Source organism: Pomacea canaliculata, linkage group LG11 (genome assembly GCF_003073045.1).
Source record: "Pomacea canaliculata isolate SZHN2017 linkage group LG11, ASM307304v1, whole genome shotgun sequence".
Taxonomy (NCBI): domain Eukaryota; kingdom Metazoa; phylum Mollusca; class Gastropoda; order Architaenioglossa; family Ampullariidae; genus Pomacea; species Pomacea canaliculata.
The window spans coordinates 23,281,323-23,301,107 of record NC_037600.1 but is presented as its reverse complement, the minus strand read 5'-3'; the positions used below and the strand labels follow the sequence as shown (position 1 = coordinate 23,301,107).

Here is a 19,785-nt window from a genome sequence, read left to right as displayed (position 1 = left end):
CAAGATGTACTATGTGTCGATATGAAGGCTTGAGCTTGTCAAAACACACACACACGAACCCACACACGGCTGAAATCCCTTGAGTCGAGACCCCAGCACGTGACAAGCGTATGATTCGTTGCTATCACGTGACGCTGGGGGCACTTTGATGATGAGGTGATCTGAGAGTGTGTTGTTGATCTCGTATCCAGGGGCTGTTGTGCACTTCAGTTTGTTTCCAAGCCACATGCAGGTTGCAATTCCAACACCTTCAGCAAGTAAGATGTCGGTGCAAAACGCATGTTAAATGATTTGGATAAGAACCTTTCAACATAACTTGAGTCAATAATGTAATAATCGACATACACAGTGACATTTTAAAAATGAAATATTCTCGAGTCAGATTTAACTATTATAATAGTATCTTTCACTAAAATAACCCAAATCCCAAAAAACTGCTTCGTGGTAGGTCTTTAATTACAAGGGGTTTTAATGCAATTATATCATTACTTATATTGGTCTCGTCGTCTCAGAAATTCTCAGATAAAACGTATTAGGAAGAAAACCCCACCTGTCTACGTTTAAAAAGTGTGACAGACAAAAACTATACATTTTAGGAAGACTTTAAAAGTTACCTCTTTTTCTGTCATGACTGTGGTGGATCACACTGATATTCCCTCTAGTCAAAGTCACATCAACACTGAATCTGCATATCAGTTTTCTAAGTCCTGTCTTTTCAAGGCTTGAAACGTTACAAAATGATGTGACAGGTTCAAAGGTCGCTGTAACAGCCAAATTAAAGCAAGAAGCAAATCCTAAGAAATTGCTATGAAACATCAGCAAGCAACTAATAAAAAGTACTTTTGGACGCATATATAAACATTTCAAATCGCTTAGAGGCTTAAACCTTGTCAACAGCTACGGATACGACGACGACGACGACGATGATGATGATGACGATGATGATGATGATGATGATGATGATGATGATGATGATGATGATGATGATGATGATGACGATGATGATGATGATGATGATGATGATGATGATGATTACTTTTATCGAAAGCCAGGGAGCAAATTTCATAACGAAGGGATCTATTGCCCTCAGAGTGACAGGAGTATGACCCTTCTTGATCCTTTGTGACGTTTGATATCCTTAAAATAAGGTGGTCAGTTAGCCTGCGGTCAAAGTCATAGCCTCCGACAGTGAAGCAATTCAAACTGTGATCCTTCCATCGGCAAGACAACACACGATCTGGCAACATGTATGCAAAAAAACAAAATAAAATTTACTTATTTAAAGAGAAATGAATGAATTTAAAGATTAAACCAAGTTTTTAAGGATAACAATTAGATGAATATTTATTTTTCCAAGTAGTAGAGTATGTCTTGAAGCAAATGATGCAACATTTATTAACAATTTCAGAATTATCTGAGTGGGGAATTTGCGATTATCCTTGCCATAAAATATGTTTACATCAATTGACTTGCACATATGTATGTTTTGAGCACAAATAGTGTCCCAAGAAGATATGTGGAAATCTTTCTCACGTAAAATACTGCGAAACTAAAACAAGCTTAGATGGTATTAAAGTTGAAGCCACTAAAAGTGCAGGAATATTTCCCTGTCTAGACTAGAAATCGATCACGTGCCCACAGCCAGAAACCACTTAAGTAATTAAAAACGCCTTATGTACCCATCCTAGAAAGACGGTCTGAAATGACCAGATATATAATTGGGCTGTCCATATATTTGGTAACGGGACAGCAGTATCCTAGACTAGGCAAGGTCAGTTGGTCGTGGTCATCCTCTTTGTTTGCACTAGCTACTAGACTACGGGTTGAAGGATAATGGTTGTGCGCTCGACCATGATCATCCCTGGTTATATACGCGTCTTTAGCTTTCTTTTAACGTCAAGAGACTCTTTTCGAAACTAAAGCCAAAACAAACCTGAAAAGTGAAAACCGGGAGGCGGGAGAAAGTCGATACGCTTGAGGAGCGACATTTGACTGTTTAAACTGCCAGCTGTTGTCGTGAAAAATCCAAGACCTACTAACCAGGAGTTGTGATATCTGTGAGAGGTTAACGTTTAACGCCAAAGGCTGGCACAAAAAGTCACCTTTCTCAAAGAAGAAAAAAAATGTCTGTGTATTTGTTTGCGCTCCAAAGCACCGGATGTCGCATAAGGGTGCTGTTCATTTGGTGGTGATCGCGACTTTTATCATTTGTGTAATGTAAAAGTGCAGTGGATGAGCAAGAAGCCGTGACAGAAACCAAGTAACGTTCTTAGACTGGGGCAGCGTTTAGTGTCCGTGTCGCCAGGGTAAAAATCGTCGGTCTTTGGGAAATTAACGACAGATCGTCGGACGATTCTACTTTGGGATATTTTTCTCTGCAGCGCCTTGTCATACAAGTTAATATGTCTTAACTTTTTAATAAATTTAAAAAATCAATCAAATATTAAACCATCGTAAAGAGGAACAATTTAAATTTTTTGTGACACCTGCACTATGAAATCGAAGGCAATATTACAAATAAATCCAAATAGCAAGTGTGCAGATCGCAAAAATGGATAGCAGGATAGCACCAAAGTTTTGATTTTTTAAAAATTGCATGATCGCAGTACCTGTGTCTCCACCTTTGTTATGATATACAGCAACGTTCGTTTTAGTCTTGTTGAAGTCTTCTGGGAAATAGCATGTCAGTAATGTTTGCGCCATCAGAGAAACTGATGGAACAAAGCACATTGTCTTGTTTACTGGAACAATAAAATATATCAACCGTAAATTTACCACACCTCTCTGAATATAGATGTTTCATCTTCTATTTTGATTCATTGTGCATGCATTACTCGTTTAATTACAAATAACACAGTTATTTTCTCAAGCATAATAACAACTTCCAGCGATCATGTTATTTTCAGTTTTTAATTATAAGAAGTGTCCGAAGACTTCCTAGTGCCTACTACTTACCTGGTATAAAAGTGTGGTTCTAAAACAAATTCTACTGTTCGGACTACCATTCTAATCTTAAGCTTCCGGTAAGCAATTAAGCGATTCCGGACACTAAGAGCTCTCGACAGGTAAACATAATTTTAATGTGAAAGTGGTATTCTTTGTGCATACTCTCTCCTTTCATATAAAATATCAATAAGTGCATACCACTTTATTATCGTTGATTTGTCTAGCCTCTTAAACAATATTTATTTACAGTTCATTAAATAAGATATTTTTTAACACTAGTATTAGAACTGATCGTAAATTATTAATAATGTGTCTTACCAAGCTTGATTTTGAATTCGCAGGGCTTAATATCATTTGCATTTATGTTTGAAATCTGGCACGCATATCTACCAGCGTGTCTCAATGAAGCTTGTGGAATCTCCAAGGAAGCCTTGTGAGATATATTTCCTGTGAATTTGTATCCAGGCGACACAATACAGCTTATTTTTCCGAGCAGCCACAAGCATGCCATAATGTCGACTGCTTCTACAAATGACAATAACACAATGTCATAGCTGTGATATTCTTACTTTTTTTCAATAAAGTTCAAAGCAAAAGATAATATACAGCATAAATAAACAACTACGAATATTGGCTCGAATATTTGGCAATAATATTCATTACTAAAACTGAAAAATGTAAAGAGTAGTAAAAAAGAATGTCAGGGACGCTGTTTTTGGATCACACTTTCACTCACTACAAATAACGTGTTCTTTCAATCATATATCACAAAGATTTGTCGTGATAATCAAATAAAACCTTAAATCAATCAACATTAACTAAATATATACAAAGTCCGTAGGTCTTCCACACAGCGACCTGCAACTGGAAACTGTCGTATGTTTTGAACAAATCGTTAGTCTTAGTTACTCACTCCCAAAATTGCAAGGTCTAGGTAAAATCCTCTCTGCCCCTTGTTCAACAGTGGTGCAGTCTTGCCCACACTTGACTAATATCCACACACACAAACGTTTAGAGCAGGGGTCTCAAACTCGCGGCCCGCGGGCCAACTGCGGCCCGCCGGACAAAAGTTTGCGGCCCCCACCTCAATATCAAAGTTTCATGTTAGTGCGGCCCGAGTTTGATACTGTTATATCTTCTCCTCTCTCGTTCCCACAGAGGCAGCCCAACGTGTCTTATTTGCACAGAGAAAGTTGCAGTGCACAAAGAATACAATTTGAAACATCATTACACAACTAGACATGCTGAGGAGTATGCAAAATACCAGGGAGATGAGAGAGTCAACCGGGTTGCTAATCTTAAAACACATCTACTGAGGCAACAAAATTTCTTTACGAAAGCAACCAAAGAGAATGACGCAGCAGTCGAAGCTAGCTACGTGGTTAGTGAGATGATTGCTAAAGCAGGAAAGCCATCCAAAGAAGGTGAATTTTTAAAAATGTGCATATTACAGGCTGCAAGTATTGTCTGTCCAGAAAAGAAAGGTCAGTTTAGCAACATCAGCCTTTCTGCCAACACCGTAGCAGAGCGCATTTCTGACCTGTCAAGTGACATTTATGATCAACTGTGTGAGAAAGCAAAATGTTTCAGTGTATACTCAGTCGCTCTTGATGAGACCACAGACATCACCGACACTGCCCAACTCGCAGTCTTTGTCCGCGGTATTGATGACACTTTTGAAGTCATAGAGGAGTTGCTCACAGTGATTCCAATGCATGGCCAGACCACCGCTCAGGAGATATTTCACCAGCTGTGTGATGCCATTGAGAATGCCGGTTTGCCTTGGAGGAGGTTTGTTGGAATAACAACTGATGGAGGGCCATCAATGACAGGGAGGACTGGTGGCACTTGTTCCAAAAAAACAAAACAAAACAAAACAAAACAAACAAACTGGAAGAGGAAGGTGTGGAGGAGGCCATTGCTCTTCACTGCATTATTCATCAGCAGGCCCTTTGCAGCAAATGCCTGAAGTTTGACAATGTGATGTCTATCGTTGTGAAATGTATCAACCAAATCAGATCCAGGGGCTTAAAGCACAGAAGGTTTCGTGCTTTTTTAGAGGAAATGGAGTCAGAATATGGGGATGTGCTCTACTTCACCGAGGTACGTTGGGTCAGCAGGGGAAACATATTGAAAAGATTTTTTGAGTTGAGAGCCGAAGTGAAAGCCTTCATGGAGAAAGATGGGGTTGCTGTTCCTGTGCTAAGTGATCCAAAATGGCTGATGGACTTAGCTTTTTTGGTTGATATGACACATGAGCTTAACGTACTGAACAAGAAGCTACAAGGTCAGGGGCAACTTGTCAGTGCTGCCTATGACAACGTGAGAGCATTCTCTACAAAACTTATGTTATGGAAAGCCCAGCTTTCTCAGACAGACCTTTGCCATTTCCCAGCATGCAAGGCACTTATGGATGCAGGCACACCGTTCAGTGGTGAAGAGTATGTGGATGTCATTTTGAAGCTACAGGAGGAATTCGATCATAGATTTGCAGACTTCAAGACGCACAGAACCACATTTCAAATTTTTGCGGACCCTACTCCTTTTATGTACAAGATGCTCCTCCTGTGCTTCAAATGGAGCTCATTGACCTGCAGTGCAACTCTGAACTCAAAGCCAAGTTCAGGGAGGTGAGTGGAAAAGCAGACAAGCTCGGGCAATTTTTGAGAGAATGGCCCCCTAGCTTCCCTGAGCTTTCCCGAATGTTCAAGCGGACCATGTGTCTTTTTTGGGAGCACATACTTGTGCGAAAAGCTCTTCTCTACCTTGAACTTCAATAAGTCCAAGTACAGATCCAGACTTACTGATGAGCATCTTCAAGCCGTACTGAGGGTCTCAGCTGCTTCCTCCCTTAAGCCAAATGTGGCTTGGATATGCGAGAGTAAGCGCTGCCAGATCTCTAGCAGCAAGAAGTAGGCAGAAGAAGCCATGTTCAGAACAGTTTATGTTCAATGTTCCATTCATGTTCAGAAAGTTAAATGTTAAAGAAATGCTAATACAGACATTTGAATCTGAATAATAATAATTACATTTCTCTGGTCAGCAACTATATTTTCTTCAGTTTCTATATCTGCTGTATTATTATTATATTTTCATTTTCAATTTATTCATTTATTACTAATTGATTTATTTTTTCTTATGAATTTGTTAATTTATTTTTATTTTTTAACACAAAAATAAGATGAAAAAATAAGACATTTGATAACATTGGAATGTTTTTGTAAGAGCTTTTCTTGTGGAAAACCTGATGCGGCCCGGCCTCATCCAGACTCTGCCTCCAGTGGCCCCCGTGTAAATTGAGTTTGAGACCCCTGGTTTAGAGGAAACCACATACACGTTCCGATGCTTACTAATAATAGGTGCTGACTCAGCAGACACCTAACAGACGACTCAGAATATATTGGCTGGAATCAACACATGATCCAAAGCTGGCACCACAAATATACTCCTGGGGATCAACACATGACCCAAAGCTGGTACCACACATACATCCGCAGGGATCGACCCACACAAGATCCGAAGTGAACACCACACACACTTTCAGTCCCCCTCTCTTCCCTGCTCACAGCCGTCTGCTTTCTTCCAAATAATTTTCACGCTACGTCCCTCTCAAATTGCGTCATAAAATGACGTCGGGTTCTGACGCGAAACCACGACGCAACCACCACACTCAAATATGTAAGGTAAGGGCAATAATCCCTGACTAACTCAGACAGCGGTAACCACCCACTGTTCCTAACAAGGAAAAGGAAAGAAAAACGTGTATTACCTTCGCTTTTTTCATCCTTGTAGAAAGAGACATAAAAATCTCTCTTTGTCTGACTAACATCCTCAGGAAAATGACATGTGACCGAAGTGCTGTCCATTGACTCGACCGAAGGAACGTCACATGTTACACTACCATCTGTAATGTTAAGAAAAAAAAGAAGTGAGAAACAAAATGTGCTGTTCTTTATTCGTGAAAGGATGACTTTTTTTTTCTTCTGAGACACCTTGTACACTATAAGAAGTACAAAATTAATGCATGAAGTAAGCATTATATTATAGAAATGTTAATTTAGAAATTATAATTCACTACCACTTACACTGAGATATACTCAAAGTCATGCACGACTTTGTTTCACAAAATAAGTGATTGCATTCGGCTGTGAAAGCTTGTATTTTTGTCGAATATTGGACGTATAAAACACCATAAGGATAAAAAACCTCTCTTGGTTTCACTTCCGCCCTAAAACACCTAAGAGGAAACATTTCTAATAATGACAAGATAAAACACATGCATTGAGTATTTATATATATATGTTAGCATCCAAAACTTATCCTGTAGAAGAGTCTACTTAGTTAATGGAAAAGTTACTAATTGTTCGATAAATACATATAATTAAAGGTCCTAAGAAAAATGGTTCATTAATGTAGTAGGGACAAGGCCTTAATATCCATGTCATCGTTTTTTCTTAGTTAATCTATGATCTTGTTGGATTTGAGGCTAATTATGAGTGTCATCCACTACAGTAGATTGTAATACACTCATGTAGTTACAGTACACACACACTACAGCAATAGTCGTCACAAAGAGTTTGTAAAATTTTGTCTTTATATGAGTCCTTAAAGTTTCATAAATCACATTCTTCCATTTACTTCTAGTATCTGTCGTTCATACCACATAAAGCTTTTACTTGTCTTATTCCTTTCGTTTCTTGTACTTCTGTCAAGACTAGTGTTTGTGAGAAGTGCTCACGATTCTTTTATTTTTTCTCACTGCATTGAGCGCTAACTAAACTGCATTGTAGCTAGTCAATTCACAGTTTCAAAGACAGAACTTAGTGCGTTTTAGTTAAATATAAAAGGGGATTCTGCTACACAGATAAAACTATTATTAAAGTTACCTTGCTCTTCAATTGTTGTAGTGCATGAAACACGAAGGCTGCTGATAAAGACAGCAGCTGCGACAAAAAGACATTGCCTCCGGGACCAAAATTTAGTGTTGGTCATCTTGTAGTAGTTTCCTGGTATTTTGCACATTTTCTGCTCTCACCACTTTCGTGTAAAGGCTGGCAAATAGTGCTTTTAGCTAGTTCAGTGCAGAGATCATTCCCATCGTCGTCGTCATCAACAGTATTCTCCCCTCAGTCATCATCTTCATCTCTAGCTGCTATGCACTCTCCTAGATACTTGCAATATGCATATCTCGTATCTCAAATAGATGTTACCGCTCACGTGATAGCGATCCTAAGTGATTGCTTTATTTCTTAAACAAACTGGCAAGGAAGTGTGGTTCAGCCTTCAGGAAGTGAAAGTGGGATTAGATTACTGTACGAAAGAAATGCCATATGACACGAAACGTCTCTGTGGGTTTTGAACGAAAGGCTTACGCCATTGTGCGTGCCTGTGTGTGTACTCGGACGTCTGCTGCTTCACACGTGTGGGTCTTGTGCCTGTGAGTGTATTTGTATCTGAATGCATGCATCTATATACATTAGAAAACGTTGGGTTTTTTTGTGTTTTGTTTTTCTTTTTCTTTTTGATGTTTCAGATACTATTTTAGCTTTTGGTAGGACTTAATTATGTCTGTACCTAAGCTGACTAAACATTTTCACAAGTACCCTTTACAAATTCCTGTAACTGAACAAAGCAACAAAAAGAGCATTCCTTCATAGCTCTAGATACAAATATGTAAAATATGAATTATAATCAGAGGATTAATTCACCAGCTATTTTTACCTATAATAATAATGATTTATTATTTTTATTTATAAGTTTTATATTATTATTTTTATTAATATTTTAATGTACTTCAATTGCTTTAATTGATTATATTGCTTCCTTTTCTGGTAATTATTTTTTATAGCAATATTGTTTTTTATATATACTTCAGTTAACAACAGTTCTAAGATCCAAATTTACATGACAACGGCAATAGCGAAATTAGGAAAACGTTCTAATTTAGTTCCTACTTTACATATAAAACTATACAAATTCACACGTAAGTACGCTGTTGTTTAAGATTAACAGTTTATTGCTGCCTCTAGTAAAATGGGATGTCTATCACTTGTGGTAATTTGCTATGAATCAGTTTTAAATGTGTATATATATATATTAAATACATATGCTGATTTGTTCTTGTCGCTATGGGACGCGGATAGACAGGTGCTAAGAGCACTTGTATTTAAATCCAGAGAAAGCCACTGAGATCAGGGATGAACATTTCAAACTGGTTTTGGAAGCAGAACTAAACTGTCAGTAGCTTGAAGCAAATGTAGACCAGAGCAAAGAACAATTTACTCGCCCCACGTCGGATTTTTTTCTATTCTCTCTATCAAAATGGAAGTAATTGCTTGTTGCTTTCTCCTTCTCCGTATTTGGAACAGACTGCCTCCGTCTCTCCGCACAGTGAAGTCGGTACATGCTTTCCGATGTGAAGTTAAAACATACTTCTTTCAGAAAACATTTACTGTAAATTCTCCTTCCTGTTGTCCTTTCTAACGACATTCGGCGTCCCTTTGTGTTCTTGTATTGCTAACCAGTGCAAAAGCTGATTTACTTGTAGTTCACACACACAAAAAAAAGTGTAATTTTGTAAAGAAATGACATAGTGTCACGGACAAGAATTATTGCCCCTGACTGTGTTAGGGTGATTATAAGTTTTTGTCCTTCGTTGTATCAGTGGAGAGAAATAACAGTTATGTAACAGTGTAAATGAGTAAAGTGTTCACATGAGTCCCGGATATTTTTAGTGAATAGAGTTTGGGCATTCCCAAATAAGACGTCTAAGAACTGAGACCCACAGACACTTGCTGTGTGACGAGAGCGAGTGTAATTTCTTGCCGAGCCAAGGTATTGAACATGTTATTCTTTTTATCACCATTAATGTATTGTGGTAACTGTAGGTGAAAGGGGTGTTTAATTAGAAATGTGAGACTGTAAACAATTCGTTTTGTGCAAGAAGGAGTATATCTGCCTTTAACTAGACCACTCAAAAAATCATAAGAATTGCAGGAATTATGTAGGGTGAAAGTTAGAGCTAAGGGGAGAACACTTTACCTACAGAATATCACTTCCAATGGAACCCAGGTGTTTACACCCCATGTATTAGATGTAGCTCGCATCTACAGAAAATTCCGAGGTTTTAATGTTTACCTTGAACCCAGTGGAGTTCACATAAATTATCTGTGACTTTTGGGATTTTTGGTCAGATGGACCAGGATACTTCGCCACGTGGTGCAACGGGAAGCTAGAATGTCAGCTGCCGACTGACGGCAATACAGCCGAACCCCTACCGCCACCTTACGGGATTCGTCTCTTCGACGGTTATGCAAGTGTGACCCCTGAACACCTAGTGAGAAAGTTCTGCCCATGTAATAACTCTGAGATTTGAAATTTATAAGTGTTTTGTGTGATTTTTAAAAATTAGGGTTGGTGACTGTGATTACGACAAGGACCGCATCTCTAAAAACAGCGAGTAACGTATACAACGTTTGCTAAAGCAGTTATAAGACCGATAACTGAACCGGATCATTAGAACTGGAGACTTATTGCTAAACAGCAGGAGAGAGTATGAAGAGTGTATAATCTTCATACTTTAATTGTAAGATATGACTATACTGAGACTGGTCGTGGGGATTGCCCCATATAAACATTGCAATATGTCGTATAGGGTTTCGTCTTCTTTAGAACGCTGTATTGAGGCGAATAGTTATGGATAATTAATTGTGTTGTAGTCTGTAAAGTCCTGAGCCACTTGACATCAAACTGACCATGATGTGGGCAGCCTCATGCAATCGTTTTGTTATGTGTTGAAAGAACTCGCATTTGTCTGGTACGAGGATGTTGTAGAACCACCTGTGTCGTGACACATGGAAAAGATTTGCCGATATATCAACCACGATAGAAAGCGATTAAGCATTAGGCACTTTGGCCTATGGTGTAGCTTCCTGCTGACCGCCTGTACTCATCCCTCCATGTTGTCAACTACTTAAATGCAATAAAGTCGTTGAAAGAGAGAGGAGAGATTCTGGTCTTAAATGTGTTTCTCCAAATATATTTTAAAAAATATCATTCTTAGTTAAGCCATTCGTGCTTACTATCATGATCTTACACGACATTAAATAATTGAGACTTTTTTTCTCGCAAAAGTGCAAGCACCTGCACTCAAAGCCTTAGAGTTGACCTTATATTTATCAGTAGTTATGGGTGTAGAAAAAAGACAACCTCTTAAAAGGTAGTGTGTATATATATATGTATAAAAATCGCGAGAAGAAATGTGTTCAACAGCTCTGTTCAAAGTATACACTTACTGAATTGGTAAGTAGAACTAGAAAAATGTAAAACAAATAAATATTAACGGTTACTTACTTTAATAGTAAATCATCTGACAATATTATTCTAGTAAACAAGTTAATACAGAGGTGCACGCATTTAAATATCAAAAATGATATTTCGGAGCACTAGACAAACATTTATCATTAATATTATTTAGCACTTTTAAATTATTTAACCCCCCATATCATTATTTCCGATTGTGGAACATAGACAAACATACCAAATTTTGATAGCACAATGTGTCAAAAGTTATCCAGTGAACAAAATATTCGTCAACTGGTCTAGTCACGTTGCAGACGTGTATGTTGAAATAGCGTCTCACACACATACACAGTGTCTGCTTCTGATTGCATAAACCAGGTATCACAATGTTAAGAAGCAACTGTTTACCCCTTAATATGATCACTCGCTGTCACCAAACCAGCAACAAACCTGAGTATGAGCAATGTAATAGTCAAACAACAAACTACATGATTTCCTCACTCACAGTAAGACTCTTCCTTGGAATTTAATGCACGTTTCTACCCTTCTCTGCCATACCTTTCTGCTTTGCTGAAATGATTCTTCTGGGATGCCCCTCAGCTCTGTTACAATATTGGAATTGGGCCTATAGGTGATATGATTGAACTCCTTAAACATCAACGCGTCAACATAATCTTGCATGTGAAACACTATGTACAACAACCACATGTCAGTCGCTCTTAGTTTCCACCATACAACTCACGAGCCCCTACCCTTGCTTTTCCCCAAGCACAAAAGGTAAGACAGGTAACTTAAAATACAAAGTACAATTTTATTAGCATACAAAACATTCAAATACATATATAAAACAGTGCGTGTTTGGCTTTTACTAGTGTGTGTGTGTGTGTGCGAGCACCTTAACCAATCTCTTTTTGCGTGATCTTATGTGTGTTTTCCCCCCAAACTTTATAATTTAACACTACCGATGACGACCATATCACTGAATAGCAATTTGTTTTTGTTGTTTTTTTTTTATTTCATTTACATAGATTAATTAACAGTATTTTTAAATAAAGACTACCATCATACATGGGTCGCAATTTTGAGGTACTATTACTTCGCAGGCCCACAGGTTGGCTGATCAGAGGTCAAGAGGGAATGATTCACAGCTATGGGGACATAATGAGGTGTTTATTAAAAGGACGGAAAAAGATCCCGGAAGGACACAGAGGTACTTTAGGTTCAAAGCCATGACTCATATCGTGTGCTAGATAAATAGGGAAGTAATTGAGGTAAGCTACAAGCATGTCGTTACACATCCCTGAATCACATAAAACTCGTTTTTCAATGAAACTGCACAAGCAGTAGTGCACAATTTCAAATTATTTTAATCAGCTTCGCATCCTGGTACACTAACTCAAATGGCACAATAAAGACTGACATAAAACAACATCGTCAGCGAGATTCCATTTTTGAAGAGAGCCTTTGACTTCGAACCGTTCGTCAACTGTCATAGCATACCAAAAATATATAAACAGAAATTGCTGTAGAGATTTCACATGATATAAACTATCAGTCAAAAATGTCTAAAGAACAGTCTATTCATATCCTATTTTTTACCTCATTTTATTCAATATTTCTTCCAAAGTAAACTATAAACTAAAGTTTCTGCAGACTTGAGGCCATGATTCAAACTTTGCAGAAGCTTTGAAAATGTGACAAAAAATATCCCAATGGTAAAATAGTTCTTGTTGAGCTGATGTTTCTTATCACGCAAGTGGGCATTAACATCCTGATAGAGTGTCATGTCATGTTAAACGCCATGTTACAATGCCACGTCACGTAAAACATCCGGTTACAATGTCAACTCACCTAAAACGTCACATAACAATGTAATGTGGGAAAATCTGAAATAATAAAAACTAGCAGCACACTAACACACACAGACAACATATCTGACTTGCATGACAGTGTCAGTCAGTCAGATTGCCTACTCTTCGACAATGACAAGTTGTGACGTACACCTGGACATGGAGTGAACACGGTCAACTTTGTTTTCCAGGCACACAACGACTTTTCTCTCCAGACCGTACACCCGGTATCTGCTCGCTACCCACACCACGTCACTGCGGGCCGTGGCCACGTCCTCTGTGTCCTCATCCTTCATCACCCGGACTGGGATACCCGCTTCTCTCAGTGCTTGCACCATACCCGAGTTGTCACCTACACCATGCCAGTCATAGAGCACCAGAACGTCTCTCCACTGTAGGTTTGGTGGTGTTGTACCTCCAGGTAATGAGGACCCTTGAGTTGTAGCGTTCACTTATAACATTTAAAATATTTCTGTTAATTAAGTCAATGCAATATTAGAATGTGAAACTTGATATAGAAAGGTAACATGCATACATATTGCTTTATTTATTTATTCGAGCAAAACTAAATATTTTTTTGCTTAATGTGGTTGCCTTCCAAGCAGACGATAGCGGGGGTTCGAGTATCGTCTGTTCTAATGACTGTAAAATACCCGGAGTGCAGTAACGGGTACCTGATGTAATAGGATAAATTGCTTCATGACCAGAAAGATTGTATTTACTTTTTACAGCTTGTGTCGTAGATATACACACATTTTGCTTTTAGTTTTGTATTTTTAAAGGTTATGTTTCTTTCTTTTACGAGGATACGTAATTATCACACCTACCAGGATCACCAACACGGAGACTGTGCAGGAGGCTGGCCAGCTCACGACCACACGTGACACAGTCACCTGACCGGTCTTCAGCTGGACACTGATGTTGATGACGTAGTCGTCTGACTGGTGGGCCGTCTGTGTGGTCGGGCACACCTCGCTCACTGTAGGGGCATATGTTACTGTAGTCAGTGATTTTCTTATCCCTGATGACTTCCCTGACCACAGCGGGTGGGAAGCGGAGGGGTCGGGTTAAATATTCCACTTGCCAGCCGGCGGGGATGTGCTTGCAGTAAAAACTTGCCGCCCAGAGATGGACATCAGGAACTTTTGTCAGCAACTTTTCACAGAAAGTCTTAAAGGCCCGCCTGTTGATAAGAAATGGTGTCTGTAGTAAGCGGTTTAACTATTAGTTTATTATTAGCAAGTTAGAACTACTCAAGTTCATTGAATAAGTAAATGTTCATTAAACCCCTAAAATAAGAAACTGGCTGTTAGATCTATTTTATTTCATTAAAAAAATTACTAGACGTATGAACCTGTTTGATATAGCTGAGGTCAATCTGGTAAAACTAAAGCACAATACAAGGCTAACACATCATAAACTGTGCAACTTACTCAGGCCCCGCCTCATCGGCGATGACGTGCAGCGAGCCTCACCTTGCTTCTTGTGACAAATGTTCCACAGCTTTCTCCACGTTTCCTTTGTTGTGGTCATCGTCGATGTCGTCGTTGATGTCATCGTTGATGTCATCGTCGTCAATAAAACTATACTGCAAAAGGTGGAGTTGTCCGTTTGTCAATGTAGTGTTGACAGTTTGCAGCAGCAGATGATACAACATGCTGGACACTGCACGACTGAGAGTCCCTCAACTGACAACGTAGACGTGGTGACCACACCGCAGCCACTGTATGGCCATCAGCAGCAGCACCACAGTTTTACCTGTACCGGGCGGTCCGGTGACAAAGAGTGTGGGAGGCGCCGTGTGTAGCAGGTGAACTTGCTCCGGGAAGAGTGTGATAACAGCAGTATAGCACTCTCCTGTCCACCACACGGCCTGACCCAGGGTCTTGACACTCACACGTGGAGGACATGTGCATGGCACACTCACTGTTGTCGCTGGACCACAGAATCTACAACGATTGATAAACACTTTGATGAACCTTTTGCACAAAGAAGGGGACAATAATATATTTAAGCTACTTCTGTTACTCAGAAATATAAAAGACAAATGTAAAAAAATACTAGTTTGCATATAAAGTCTGTTTCAAACTGTAATGTAGACATACTTAACCCTCAACTAACTCTAAACTAGGATGTTTTAATACTATTATTGTATATTGTCTATGTTTAACGTAACTGTGCTAAAATTATTTGTAATACTCACCTGGCTACCAGTGTCTTGTACACCCCAGGTGTCACGTCACTGTCAGGTCCAGCCCCAGCCACACGTCGCTGCCACCAGTGTCCCAGTTCCCTCAGCACGTGACTACTGACGTCACACGGTGCCTTGGGGGCAGACAACTGGTCACAGCACAGACACAGACCAGCGATGGAGGTGTGGTCTGTTGTTTGTAGACACCGACACAAGGTCTGAAAAAAAAATTAGAGTGCTACAGTATATCGCTTCGCTTTGCTTTGACCGAGTTTGTTTCTGCGGACATTTTTACTGGAGGAGAAACAACGTCTAATGAGACACGTGATCAGAGGCATGCTCAGTGTTATGCGTGAAACGTGTAATATTAGTTTCAAAACCCGCAAATGTTTTAGTCTTTATTACACAAGCACCTTCCTATTATTGTGAGTAATATAGGGAACTCTTTAAACGAGATGGAATGATATTCCAAGGTAACAATCTTTACATATACCTAAGTCCAATATGTAATTGTTGTGTAATGTGTATTGTGTATTGTGCCTGATGCTTAAGTTTTGAAAAACAAAGAAATAATTCTTGTTGTATATTTTTATTTGTAAAAGTATGAATGCCAAATGCCTATTCCGTGTTTATACTTGCAAGTTTAATTAAATGATTGCCGGATATGGGAGAGAGTGTATACGAGAAGAAAAGGACTGATGACGGCAACAAAAAACATCTGATCTCTTGAGACTGGTGATATACAGTGGCTACAGTCATTACCGGACTCAAGTCATGGTGGTCAGTGATGGCCTTTTCTACCTGAAAAGCTGTGAGGTTGGGGAAAGCGATGGTCTTAGTGATGCGCAGACCGGGACAGACATCAGACACCAGGTGAGACAACATGGCCTCCGCCTTGTCCAGCTGTGACACGGCCTCTAGTAATTTCTTTCTAATGGTATTATCGAATTCCTCGTCTGTTGAAGTAAACTGATTAATTTTATCACCCATAGATTTCACTTCACAGACAACAAAACCGTAAAGTTTGTGAATGATAAGCACATCAAAGTCTCCCTGTCTATCTCGTGAAGAAGAGTTAGGCAATGTCTTGGATACAGGTAGTTGGGCAGCCGCTGCAGCATAGCAAGGTTCACCTAGGTATTCTCCGAACTGAAGCTGACTCATTCCAACCATTACCTCTCCGTTCTGCTCAGAAAATTCCTTCAGACAGAAGAGAACCCGCTGCATGGCTGCATCCTCTCTGATGTCGCTGTTATACACGGGAGTAGGACGGGGGAGGGCAACTTCAGGTGGACACAACTTGTTCTTTCTCCACTGATCGGCCTGTCCAGATGTTGACTGAAGGACCAGAACATCCTGACCAGCAACAGACTGTCTTACCATTGGCACGCGGTTGAAGTAGACAGGAGGCAGGAAGTAGGCGCGTGAGTCGAGTTCAGGGAACGAGGCCTCAACCCACTGGAGCCAGAATGTCTGAGCTTGTTCTGAGATGGTCCCCTGTATCAAAATAATGCCAAAACAACACCACATTTTAATGTTTATTTATATATTTATGTTATGTGTATATTAGTGTCATACTCTTTAAAAATTCTATAAATAACTCTTAAAAACTGGATTACCTACACAAGAATATTCTATTTTATTTCATACCGCTTTGTCTAATATTCAACTAGAATTGCATTCAGTGTTTGCTTCCGCTGTTCAGTGTCACTTGTTATGACATGTCACACACCTGAGCGCCAGTCTTAAGAGTAATGAGCCTGACAACCATCTCGATCTGATATGGAAGACCTTTAATGATGACAATCGTCATGCCTGGTACAGGTGATGGATTAGGGTCGAGCTGTACATCCGCACCTGTCTTCATTATGATTTCTTGGAGAGGGTGGTTATTTCCTGATTTGCATAAAAATGTTTTGAACTTAAGTCAATAGATCATTTTGAAATCAATATGTGTCATCAAAGAATTTCGTTTTGTGTGATTAAGTAAATAGAACTATTCATAAAAGTATATTTGGCTATGTTACAACAAACCTACCTGTATTGACAAGACTGGCAGCTTGTGCATCAGTCACGGCGTGCAGGTAAAGTTTGACACGTCCACCGCCCCCTGGTCGTCCTGACGATTCTGAATAGAACTCTCTCCCACCACCCCCACCTTCTGATCCGCTGCTCCCTCCGCCCTGACAAACGACAGAAAATTCAGCGTCAACAACTACCGGGACTTAACTAACCTAATTTCATGTAGATGACAGCACACGCAAAGATCTAGTACAGGTGTACAATACAGGTAAGCGTCTACTTCCTCAGCATCTACAAGTTCATTTAAATAAGCCTGAAACCATAAGAACTAACTTGAAAAATAAATAAATAAAATAATGAATTATTTTAATGGGAAATAAGACTTACCCAATAAAACTAGTTTCATTAATATGCAAGGTTTGTGAAATCATTAACCACCCCGAGAAATGTCTCGTCTACATAATTAAATCACCTATACACACAGACTCTAGCCATAACCCAGACTCATTATCTTACATTGATACGCAATTGAGTGAATCGGCTTCATTAATGTACATGAGGGCATCTGTGGACCTTGATAGCAAATGGATTTACTAGGGCAGCCCCAAACTAAAGCTAGCATAAGACGTTTTGAGAGAAACTACACGATTTCAAAACGATTGGTACAATCAGAAAAAGGAGCATGATGTTGATAACGACACCCTTTGACCCAATGACCCGATTCCTGAGTCAGATTTCGTGAGCAAAGCAATGAGTTGTGACAATAAAATAAATGACATTTTGCTTGCCTTTGGTGAAAAGCATCCTTCATTTGCCTGTTGCGAAGGTGACGGTGGACCACTAGACATGGTTCAGGGTCTGTCGGTGGCAGTTCTCTTCTACTCAGTGTTCAAACACTCAGTGAACTATCCCTGCTGTACGACCGTTACTGTTGACCGGGTTCAAATGAATTAATTTCACAAGGTTGTAAAGGTTCACTGACTGCGTACTTGCTTCTGTGTGCTGTTGTACCTGTTGAGAGGGTTGTGTGGGGCTTTGATCAGATCCGAGTTGTCTCTGGTGCTGTAATTGTAATGATGTGGTAAATTTTAAGACTAGAATAAACTATCTAGTTGTAAATCATTGATGTACTGCTGTTGAAGATGTCTAGTAATGCTATTAATCTTTGTACAACGCTAGATATAAGTCGAACTTACCTTGCTGCTTGGCTGCTTCTATTGTTTGTGAGAAGTAAACAACGACCACACAACCTGAGAAGGAGGCAGTCTACTTTATCGGGTTTTCCCGAAACCAAAACAGTAAACAGCTTTGTGTTTTTATTTGTCTCCCTTTACTTACTGAAGAAGCTCGGTTTATAAGGACGAAGGCATCGTTGAGTTTTCAATGACCAATAATTGTAAAACCCACCATAATAAACTATTCTTAAAGAATCTTCATTGCGAGGTTCCAATGTTAAGTGTCATAATACCTGCCATTAGCTAGTCTCTTTTGAAAGAAAGAAATAAGAGGCTGACGTGTCTGATAAAGTCGTTAGAGGGCAAAGGTAAAGGCTGGCTTTAGTTGAATGTTTTCATGTGAGCAACTTCAAACAGATTCATTTTACACAATAAATTCTGCAAGTGAAGGCCATCATGTACTCATTTGTTCTCCATTCCATCATCACAAGGTTTGTTGTGTAGTCACCTGGCGTGGGGTTTGCGGCCCCCACCTCAATATCAAAGTTTCATGTTAGTGCGGCCCGAGTTTGATACTGTTATATCTTCTCCTCTCTCGCTCCTTAGTCTGCAACTTCCAGTTTCTGTCAACTGTCCTCTGGATGGTCCGGGCGGTGGCCATAATACATTTCTCTGGTCAGCAACTATATTTTCTTCAGTCTTCTATATCTGCTGTATTATTATTATATTTTCATTTTCAATTTATTTATTTATTATTGATTGATTTATTTTTTCTTATGAATTTGTTAATTTATTTTTATTTTTTAACACAAAAATAAGATGAAAACATAAGACATTTGATAACATTGGAATGTTTTTGTAAGAGCTTTTCTTGTGGAAAACCTGATGCGGCCCGGCCTCATCCAGACTCTGCCTCCAGTGGCCCCCGGGTAAATTGAGTTTGAGACCCCTGGGTTAGGGTAAGGACGAAAGTTAATGCCACGGGGAAGTCGGAGAACTCGGACAACCGTGACCAAAGCTGCTGTCGATGTCACGGACAGTCCGTGCCCCCCGTGTTTTAATATTTAACCCTTTTGCGGCTCACGGACTAAAAGTGCATGTTGAATGTATGGCTGAATGGATGAAAACAGTAGAAAGGAAAGGGTTAACTGCGACAGAAAGTGTTTGGTGAACACAGTTCACCGGTAGGTTTTGGCGGAAACGAGTTAAGGATGTTTAGTCAGGCAAGGGATACCGAGAGAAGAGGACGTGCCTGAGTTACGAGTGTACATCTCCGGAGTTCAGATTTGGTGTCAAGTAG

At 39.5% G+C, this 19,785-nt stretch overlaps 3 protein-coding genes and 1 long non-coding RNA gene across 6 annotated transcripts; 1 reads left to right on the top strand and 3 right to left on the bottom strand.

Moving 5' to 3' along the window:
- Positions 1-2,035: 2,035 nt before the first annotated feature.
- LOC112574725 lies at positions 2,036-8,069 on the bottom strand. The gene is made up of 5 exons (XM_025255953.1): positions 7,833-8,069; positions 6,716-6,850; positions 3,265-3,471; positions 2,610-2,741; positions 2,036-2,055 (listed from the first exon to the last, which is right to left on the bottom strand). Exons 1-5 carry the CDS (start codon positions 7,966-7,968, stop codon positions 2,036-2,038), a joined length of 630 nt encoding a protein of 209 aa, XP_025111738.1. The 5' UTR covers positions 7,969-8,069.
- A 237-nt stretch (positions 8,070-8,306) lies between these two features.
- Positions 8,307-13,383, top strand: LOC112574860. Its single transcript, XR_003101509.1, has 3 exons — positions 8,307-8,383; positions 10,140-10,282; positions 13,289-13,383. It is a non-coding gene; the product is annotated as an uncharacterized LOC112574860 (long non-coding RNA).
- Positions 11,882-14,889, bottom strand: LOC112574836. 2 transcript variants are annotated; one of them, XR_003101496.1, is made up of 3 exons: positions 14,531-14,889; positions 13,925-14,280; positions 11,882-13,548 (listed from the first exon to the last, which is right to left on the bottom strand). XR_003101496.1 is itself a non-coding variant. In XM_025256154.1 (3 exons), the coding sequence occupies exons 1-3, from the start codon at positions 14,752-14,754 to the stop codon at positions 13,217-13,219; spliced, it is 870 nt and encodes a 289-aa protein (XP_025111939.1). In that variant the 5' UTR covers positions 14,755-14,889; the 3' UTR covers positions 11,882-13,216. The 2 variants fall into 2 exon arrangements, 1 of the variants encoding a protein (XP_025111939.1); XM_025256154.1 differs by having other exon boundaries at positions 14,573-14,889.
- An 18-nt stretch (positions 14,890-14,907) lies between these two features.
- Positions 14,908-18,578, bottom strand: LOC112574807. Of its 2 annotated transcripts, none has more exons than XM_025256118.1 (6): positions 18,507-18,578; positions 18,099-18,372; positions 17,327-17,471; positions 17,021-17,184; positions 16,051-16,785; positions 14,908-15,506 (listed from the first exon to the last, which is right to left on the bottom strand). In XM_025256118.1, the coding sequence occupies exons 2-6, from the start codon at positions 18,156-18,158 to the stop codon at positions 15,297-15,299; spliced, it is 1,314 nt and encodes a 437-aa protein (XP_025111903.1). In that variant the 5' UTR covers positions 18,159-18,372; positions 18,507-18,578; the 3' UTR covers positions 14,908-15,296. The 2 variants fall into 2 exon arrangements, with proteins under 2 accessions (XP_025111903.1, XP_025111904.1); XM_025256119.1 differs by having other exon boundaries at positions 16,090-16,785.
- Positions 18,579-19,785: the final 1,207 nt, after the last annotated feature.

Excerpts from the sequence above, each read along its gene's own strand:
- LOC112574725 (XM_025255953.1), bottom strand. The coding sequence starts at position 7,968 with ATGTGCAAAATACCAGGAAACTACTACAAGATGACCAACACTAAATTT. Across the intron at positions 3,472-6,715 it reads CAAGGATGAAAAAAGCGAAG|AAGCAGTCGACATTATGGCA; the intron begins GTAATACACGTT and ends TGTCATTTGTAG. Across the intron at positions 2,742-3,264 it reads CGAATTCAAAATCAAGCTTG|TAAACAAGACAATGTGCTTT; the intron begins GTAAGACACATT and ends TTATTGTTCCAG.
- LOC112574836 (XM_025256154.1), bottom strand. The coding sequence starts at position 14,754 with ATGTTGTATCATCTGCTGCTGCAAACTGTCAACACTACATTGACAAAC. Across the intron at positions 14,281-14,572 it reads CATTTGTCACAAGAAGCAAG|GCGGGCCTTTAAGACTTTCT; the intron begins GTGAGGCTCGCT and ends TCTTATCAACAG. Across the intron at positions 13,549-13,924 it reads TCTCCGTGTTGGTGATCCTG|TGAACGCTACAACTCAAGGG; the intron begins GTAGGTGTGATA and ends AAATGTTATAAG.
- LOC112574807 (XM_025256118.1), bottom strand. The coding sequence starts at position 18,158 with ATGTCTAGTGGTCCACCGTCACCTTCGCAACAGGCAAATGAAGGATGC. Across the intron at positions 17,472-18,098 it reads AAGGATGCTTTTCACCAAAG|GGCGGAGGGAGCAGCGGATC; the intron begins GCAAGCAAAATG and ends GTCGTTTGTCAG. Across the intron at positions 17,185-17,326 it reads TGCCAGTCTTGTCAATACAG|GAAATAACCACCCTCTCCAA; the intron begins GTAGGTTTGTTG and ends TATGCAAATCAG.